The sequence below is a fragment of the Orycteropus afer genome, unplaced genomic scaffold (assembly GCF_000298275.1).
Source record: "Orycteropus afer afer isolate SDZICR_OR568_19922 unplaced genomic scaffold, OryAfe1.0 scaffold00188, whole genome shotgun sequence".
NCBI classification, from domain to species: Eukaryota; Metazoa; Chordata; class Mammalia; order Tubulidentata; family Orycteropodidae; genus Orycteropus; species Orycteropus afer.
In genome coordinates, this window is record NW_006921775.1 from 6130161 (window position 1) to 6139090 (window position 8930).

The 8930-nt window shown below is 37.1% G+C and overlaps 1 protein-coding gene across 1 annotated transcript in view; it reads right to left on the minus strand.

Annotated features, from left to right (window-relative positions):
* The window catches only part of TFDP2 (transcription factor Dp-2), a 135821-nt gene that overhangs the window by 26577 nt on the left and 100314 nt on the right, over positions 1-8930 (minus strand). The window contains exon 5 of the mRNA XM_007947535.2: positions 2204-2366. Within this exon, the coding sequence (XP_007945726.2) occupies positions 2204-2366 (163 nt within the window). The remainder of the gene's footprint in view (positions 1-2203; positions 2367-8930) is intronic.

Here is an 8930-nt window from a genome sequence, read left to right on the forward strand (position 1 = left end):
CTCGGAAGGAAGGTTGGGCAATCCTACTTCCGTAGTGATACTGCCTCGGAAACCCAAGGAGGGGTCGCTATGAGTCGGGTTTGACTCGACGACACGTGACAACAACATACCCTAAATAAGCAGCTGTGGTGGTGCAGTGCCTAAGGCATTTGACTACTAACCAGGAGGTTGGTGGTTCAAACCCATCAGCTGCTCCACAGAAGGAAGATGGGGCAATCTACTTCTGTAAAGATTTACTGCCTCGGAAACCCAAAGGGGGTCGCTATTAGTCAGAATCAACTTGATGATGATGAGTTTGGTTTGGTTTGTTGGTTATACTCTGTATATACTGGTAGTCCCTGACGTACGATGGGATTCTTTTCCAACGATTCAATTGTAAGTCAGTTCAGATGTAAGTCAAATACCTCTTTTTTTGTTTTTTTCAGTTTTCATAGCCTGCTATATGGCAATAACATCAGCAAATTATGCACTATAACACTGTGTATAGTACATACTACTAATGATAAGATGTACAAAAGAACAAAACAAAAACAAAAAACCAGACAAGTGTTAAGTGTGGTTTGTCATAATTTAAATATGTTGAAAATTAGAGACTATCTGTACTTTCCAGAGAGTATATACTTTCCATTTCTTTATTATGCATAATTGTGTTTTAAAATATGTTAGTCTACTAGAATCCAAGGCTATAATGGGAGGGATCATTAAAAAATACATTTTATCTATAATGCATAGAGTAATCATTACACAGAAAGGTCCACAATATATTACTGAAGACAAACCAAACCAAACCCATTGCCATTGAGTCCATTCTGACTTATACTGAATATAATAATGATAAAATACGTGATTTATAGGCACTATCACATTCAACCCTCACAACAACCTATGAGGCAGATAGTACTATTAAATCCATTAGGTAACAAGGAGATTGAGACTTAGAGGTTAAGTAATCTATCCAAAGTCACATAGCTAACAAACACCAGAGCTGATGGAAATGTCCACATTTTTAGAAGAAAAGTTTTTAAGAAAATACTATAATCGTAGATGAAATACCACTCTTTGGTTAGAGTCTCAAGTCGCAACCTTAAAATAAGGGTAAGCCTGAAGACCATTTTAATTTAACTCAATCACTGAATTAAGACATCCTTGAGCTAACGTTCTTGGCTATCTACATCAATCCTTTCTCAAAGAAGATATATCTTAAGTCTCAAATTATTTCTACAAGTACAACTACAGGCAAAAGGCAGTAAGACAATGTGATGGAAAACAACAGACAACAGAAAGATAACCTCAGAAGATTCAAATAATGGTGTAATCAGACACAAACTTTAAAATAACTATACAAACTATGTTCAAAGATCCAAAAACAAAGTTGAGAATTTTAGCAAAGTGTTTGAAAAAAACAAAAAGAAATTCTAGGATTTAGAATTGCAGAATATAACTAAAATTCAGAACTTAGCTAATGGCTTTTTAACAGTGGCTTAGACATAGCTCTACAGAGAATCAGTGAACTGAAGTAGAAATCAGAAAATATCCAGAATAAAGCAGAGGCATGAAAAATACAGGGAAAAAAATCGTCAAGCTATATTGTAAGAGACAAATTCATCACGCAAAGCATGATCACACTTCTATTTAATAGTGATACTGACTTTTCAGGGGTATATTGGGATCTGTGGTAGAAAGGAGATTATTTTTCATTATGCATTCTTTGGCACACCTGCATTTTTTAAATAAACATGTACATGTATTACTTTTTCAATCAAAAATTAAATTTTCTTGTTCACTTAGACATTAAGAAAACACTAAAAGATTAAGAAATGTATCCAAAGTCATTGGAAAATTGATCAAATATAAAAAGTATATTTAAAAAAAACCAAACATGTTCCTTCAGTTATTTTTGTTGTGTGCCATTGACTTGATTCTGATTTAGCTACCATATAGGACAGAGTAGAACTGCTCCATAGTCTCCTAGGCAGAAATATTTATGAAAAATATACTTGTTAATCTACATTTAAATAAATAATAAAAGAATCTTTCTTAAAACAAAACAAACAAAAATCAATCACACAAATCCCCAAGAGACAATATGAAAACCTCAAGTAAAGAAGTTGGGAGACTCCCTCACTCATCTGATTCCTCAAATCTATGACACAGACAACCCAAAACACACTGCTGAATCACTCATAATTCATGATCTACCTACCGAATCAGCTGCCAAATGGTTATTTGAATTGGTGAACTCTGACACCAGTTCATCAGCTACTTCATTATATGATGTGGTTCCTTTCCGCTGAACTTTCTCACACACTTTCATTGAAAAATGTCTCAAGCCTTTTCCATTTTTATCTCCTTTTTTGCTTCGTTTACTAGAAGAGAATAAAAACAAAAACAACACACACACAAAAAAAACTTTATACTTTATTATGCTTGTTAAAGACTTCCTGTACAAAACAATAGAGAAGACAGTCATTTAATTTTTTTCTTAGGTGGTAAAAGTTTAAATTGAATTAGAGATAAGGATATGCTTTTAGTTTTTGTCTTAAAAGCCTAATAAAGAAGGAAACTAGAGTGCTTTTCTATGCACACCATTCACTCAAAAAATACTTACTGATTATCTATTTATTATATACAAGGCATTGTTCTAGGCCCTGGGAATAAGTCAGTGGAAAAAAACAAAAACCCTGCCCTTGCACATCTGTGGTGCTGTGAATTACTTAACATGGCTCTTTTGGACACCACCTTTGTGACTCTCACCAGATGACTGAATGGGACTGTATAAATGCGAGGTGCTTTGTGGCCCATCAAGAAGATTACATAGCTTGCAAATATTATAAATAAGTGTGGTAGTTTAGTTTGTGTGTCAACTTGGCTAGGCCTGGTTGACTGGCTGGGCAGCTAGATGTAGTATTCCCCATGATGAGACTGGTCATCAACTCCATGGTGGAATCTATTGTGAGCAGCTTACTAGCTGCCCTAGGGATGTGGTCTGCTTCCTATATACAAGCAGAAGCCTTAGGGAATGGTCTCTAGCCTATGGCATGCTTGGACCCTTCATGTAGCCAAGTCATTGTTCAGCAGCCTGCCATGCTCTGCTGACCTTGGGATTTACAATGGACTTAAATTAATGGCCCGCCGTGTGGTTTGGTAACATCGGGACTGTGCCTTTTTACTTGTCAACCTTGGGCTTCTCAGTCTCAGCAGCAAGCAGCTGTCTGAGTGAAGAAATGCCTCTAGCTCCAGTGGGCCAGGAGCAGGAGGCAGAACTGGACCCCAAGGTTGAAGGGCTTTCACCCAGCCCCTAGAGCCTGGCACTTTGAACTTGGACTTAAAGCCTCCAAACTGTAAGATAATAAACTCCTGTTTGTTAAGGCCATCCCATTTGTGGTAAATTTGTGTCAGAGTGGCACTAGGTAACCAGAACAATAAGGAACGTGGCATTCCTGTGGGAGTGGGATATGGAAATAAGGTGTATGGAACCCTAACTTGGGGATTAGTCAGTTTTGCCATTCTGCTACGGTTAAAATGAGTCATGCCAAAGATGGAAAAGGGGGATCTCACTGCCATCAAGAGAAAAGAGCTGGCAGTGGAGAGAGATGGCAGAAAGATGATGGCAGAACCAAGAGACTGGCATGAGATGGAGTGGTGGGCTCCCTGGCCCATGGTACAAGAAAGCTGAGTACCTTCAGGCAAGAGTGGGATGCCTCTTTGGGCACCTATTGGTAAAGTTGAAGGAGCTTTGTGACACTACCCTGAGCAAAGCAGAAGCCGAGAGAGAAGCATGCCTATGGAACAGCTGATACGGAGCTGCCCCGATGAAGAACTGTATCCTGACTTGTTTCTGATCCTGGATTGTAACCTGTTACTTCCCTAACAAACCTCATAATCATGAGTATTGTGTGAGAGTTCTGTGTGGTCACTGCCACAAATCACTGAACCCAGTTGAGATGTAGATGGTAGGTGTCCGAACTGGCAAAAGTTTGGAGGGTGGCAGCATATCTGACCTTAGAGGAACGAGTAAATAATAATTTAAATAATAATTTAATTATTTTAAATTTGATTAGTGCCTAGGTCTAACCTTTGATGTTAGGAGTTGGAAGTATACAAAAGAATTAAGGCAAAATTCTTCTCCTCAATACGCCTTTGGAAATAAGGAAGAAATAAAACAGACCTATAATGACAGATACGTTCAATATAATAAGGTAAATGCTAACTCACAAAATGATCTATGGTAATTGAGAAGAGGGCATCTAGTCCACCCTAGAGGAGAAAGACTTGCTGGGGAAGAATGATGAGTAAGAGTGAGCCAAATGATGAAAGCTAGAAAAGGCATCCAGGCAGAGGCATCAACAGCAGCAAAGACATGAAAGGGTGAAACAGATGGTATGTGCAAGAGACTTATAAACAAACAGTGCACTCCTAGCAGAATATAAAGTGAAAGGCAAGAGATGAAGCAGAAAGGCAGATAAGGGGCCAGGCCCTTCAATGTCATGGAGAGGAACCCAGCTTCATCTTACTTCATCAGTATAATTATAATCATTTACAAATTATTTTTATGTTCTGCTGTTTGTGTTAGGCACATTAAGAAAGAGATACTGAATATGTACTTTTTAAAATTATGAGATGAGGTTAGATTTCTTTTTTCCATATTTCCAAAGAATCATCTTGTGTACCCCTTGTGGTATAGGTATCTTGCCTCAGAGACTATTACTGAAATATTTTGAAACCAGTAAATGGTATTAAGTGGCCAAGTAACATTTTTATTTAGGCAGAGACTCTGGCTACAATGTAAAATAATTTATGGGGCAAAAGCAGTGACAGGAAGACCAGATGGGAGGTTACTGCAAAAGCCTAAGTAAGAAATGATGAGGCCTGAAACTGGGGCAATGGTACAAACAGTTACACAGGAAGAGATGGCTTTGCAAGATTTTAGGAAATAAAAAGCAGGAGAGCTAAGTAAGACAGGAATAAGCTGATGAGTTCCATTTAAACATGTTCAGCAGCACTGTCCAATATGGTAGACAATACTGACTTGTGGCTAATAAATACTTGGAATGTGGGACTGAACTGACATTTTCCGTAAACGTAAAATAGACATGGAATTGCAAAAACTTAATATGAAAAAACATAATATCTCATTAATACATTTATATTAATTATATCGTAAAATGTAATATCTTGATGTAATGAAATTAGATAAAAGTATTACTAAAATTAAATCCGATCCCCCCTCCCCGTTTTTTTAACTTTTTTAATGTGGCTATTACAAAATAAAAAAATTGCACAGCTGGCTTGGATTTCATTACTACTGGATAACAATGATGGTGACTTCAATATGTGTATAGAGCATCCACATGGATTTATTGAATAGCTAGCAGAGTAGATGTGACTGTCGCTTATAGGAGCGGTCAACAACTAATTCACGAGCACGTGCACCCATTCAAGCTCCTTTCTATGAGTCTCAGAGAATTAAGTATCCCTCTTCCTTTTCAAAGCCAACTGTTTTTTAAAAAATCTAATAGCTTTAATGAAATATAATTCACATATAAACTTCACCTTGCTAAACCATACAATTCAATGGTTTTTACTTTATTCACAGAATTATGCAACAATCACTGCATTCTAATTATTAACTCCAGAAAAGAAATCCTCTGTGCAATCTACCCTCAGAAGAAAAAGATAAATAAAGGGGTTGTTGTTGTTGTTAGGTGATGTTGAGTTGGTTTGACTCATAGTAATGCCATGTACAAGACAATGAAAACACTGCCCGGTCTGACACCATCCTCACAATACTTGCTGTGCTTGAGCCCATTTTTTGCAGCCATTGTGTCAATCCATCTTGAGAGCCTTTCCTTTTGCAATGACCCGCTACTTTACCAAACATGATAACCTTCTCCAGGGACTGGTCCCTCCAAGTAACATGACTAATGTACATGAGAGGAAGTCTGGCAATTCTTGCTTCTAAGGATCATTCTGGTTGCACTTCTTCTACTACAGACCTGTTTGTTCTTCTGGCAGTCCATAGTATATTCACTATTCTTCACCAACACTACAATTCAAATGCATCAATTCTTCTGCAATCTTCCTTTTCCATTGTCCAGCTTTTACATGCATATGAGACTACTGAAAAGACAATGGCATGTGACAGGTGCACCTTAATTTTCAAAGTAACATCTTTGCTCTTTAACATCTTAATGTCTTTTGCAGTAGATTTGCCTGAGGGAATACATTGTTTGATTTCTTGACTGATGCTTCCAAGAGTGTTGATTGTGGATCCAAGTAAAATGAAATCCTTGATAACTTTCATCTTCCCTCCACTTCCCATGATGTTGCTGTTTACTGGTCCAGTTGTAGGGATTTTGTTTTATGTTGAAGTGTAACTCGTATTGAAGGCTGCAGTTTTTCATCTTCATCAGTAAGTGCTCCAAGTCTTCACTTTCCATAAACAAGGTTGTATCATTTGCACACTGCAGGTTGTTAATAAGTCCTCCTCCTATCCTGATGCTGCATTCTTTTTCACATAGTCTGGTTTCTCAGATTATTTGCTCAGTGTACAGAATGAAAAGTATGGTGAAAGAATACAGCCACGACACACACCTTTCCTGATTTTAAATCATGCAATATACCCTTATTCTGTCTGAACAACTGTCTTTTGGTTTATGTACAGGTTCCTCATGAACAAAATTAAGTGTTATGGATTTCTTATTTACAATGTTATCCATAATTTGTTATGATCCACAGAGTTGAATGTCTTTGTATAGTTAATAAAACACAGGCAAACATCTTTCTGATATTCTCTGCTTTCTGCCAAGATCCATCTGACATCAACAAAGATAACCTTCTTTCCAAGTACTCTTCAGAAACCAGCTTTAATTTCTGGCAGTTCCCTGTTGATGTATTGCTGTAACTGTTTTTGAATTGTTTTCAGCATTATTTTAGTTGCATGTGACATTAATGATACTGTCTGATAATTTCTGCATTCTGTTGGATCATCTTTTTTTTGGAATGAGCACAAATACGGATTTTGCCCATTGGATCCTTCAATATTGCAACTTGAGGCTTGAGTTTTTTCTTCACTTCTTTCAGCTTGAGAAATGCTAAGTATGTTCTTCCCTTTTGATTTTCCAACTCAAAGTCTTTGCATATTTCATAATAATACTTTTGTCTTCTCAAGCCATGCTTTGAAATCTTCTGTTCAGATTTTTTACTTCATCATTTCTTCCATTTGCTTCAGCTACTCTCTGTTCAGAGCAGATTTCAGAGTCTCTGCTGACATCTATTTTGATCTTTCCTATCTTTTTAACGACCTTTTTCTTTCTTCATGGATGATGTCCTTGATGTCATCCCACAACTCATCTGGCTTTGGTCACTGGTGTTCAATGTGTCAAATATCTTCTTCAGATAGTCTCTAAATTCAGGTGGGATATAATCAAAGTTGTATTTTGGCTCTCATGGACTTGTTTTAATTTCCTCTAGCTTCAACTTGAATTTGTGTATGAGCAAGTGATAGTCTGTTCCACAGTCGGCCCCTGCTCTTGTTCTGACTGATGATATGAGCTTCTCCATTGCCTCTTTCCACAGATATAGTCAACTTGATTCCTGTATATTCCATCTGGTGAGGTCCATGTGCATAGCAGTCATTTATGTTGTGGAAAAAAAGGTGCTTGCAATGAATAAGTTGTCGGTCTTGCAAAATTCTATCATGCAATCTTACCATCAATTCTATCACCAAGTCCTTATTTTCCAACTACTGATGCATCTCTGTTTTCAACTTCCAAATTCCAATCACCAGTAATTACCAATACATCTCGATTGCATGTTTCATCAGTTTCAGACTACAGAAAAAATGATAGATGTATTGTAAAAGTGAAGGATTCTATGAGCAAAATATTGAATGATTCAAGAAGTATCAAAAGAAGATGGAAGGAATACACAGAGTTCTGCACCACAAAGAATTGGTCAACATTCAACCATTTCAGGAGGTGGCATATGATTAAAAAATTATGGAGGGGAAAGGGTGGCAAAGAAAAGAATTTGTTCTCCACAGCTCTTGTAGGTCCTATCTGCTGGGATCAGTTCATCTTCAGCCCAATTGTGTATACCTACATCATTGACTATCCTTTGTCAGGCTGGAGAATAATGCTTTGATTAATGTTCCTAGTAGTACATAAAGAGTATGAACCCAATACCCAAGAAGGATGACTATGCTTATTAAGGCAGGAAAATAATCTTGGAACAAGTTGAAAACAACTCAGCAGAAAATGAAATTATTGCCAACACCCCTTAGTCAAACAACTATATATCTACATAGTACCTTTCTACTAAAACAATTGTTCTTTACTTGGGATCCTTGAATGGCTTTCAGGAGGGTGAAATTGCCAATTTTTGCATGAATGTGTTCATGTGCATTCTGCAAGGAAAGGCTGATTTTATAAAATTTCCAAAGGAGTATATGACCATAAAAAAAATCAAAGATCTTTTTCTCTAGGAGCTCATATTGCAAGACAGGCATGCTGAGATCAAGAAAAACAGAATTTGACAGTGATATACTACTATGACATGAGGGAGGGAGTGGTCATGGATAAGGAAACATATATGATGTGTAAATATTTCCTCACAAGTGTTCATTCTGAGATCTTAATCTTGAAGAAAGGAAGGGCTAGAAATCTTTAAGGACTGTCCTTTTTTTTTCCAATTTTAAAACACTATTTTTTTAAATTGTGATTTGGGTAAAAGTTTACAGAACAAATTCATTTCCCATTCAAGAGTTCATAAACATTTTGTTTCATGACATTGACTGCAATCCCCACAATGTAACAGCTCTCTTCCCACTTTCTCCCTGTGGTTACCTTTTCCTTGCGTCCTTCTTTCCTACGCATTTCCGCCCTCTGAACTACCTCACTGAACAAATGCTGCCCTTCTGAACTTTCATG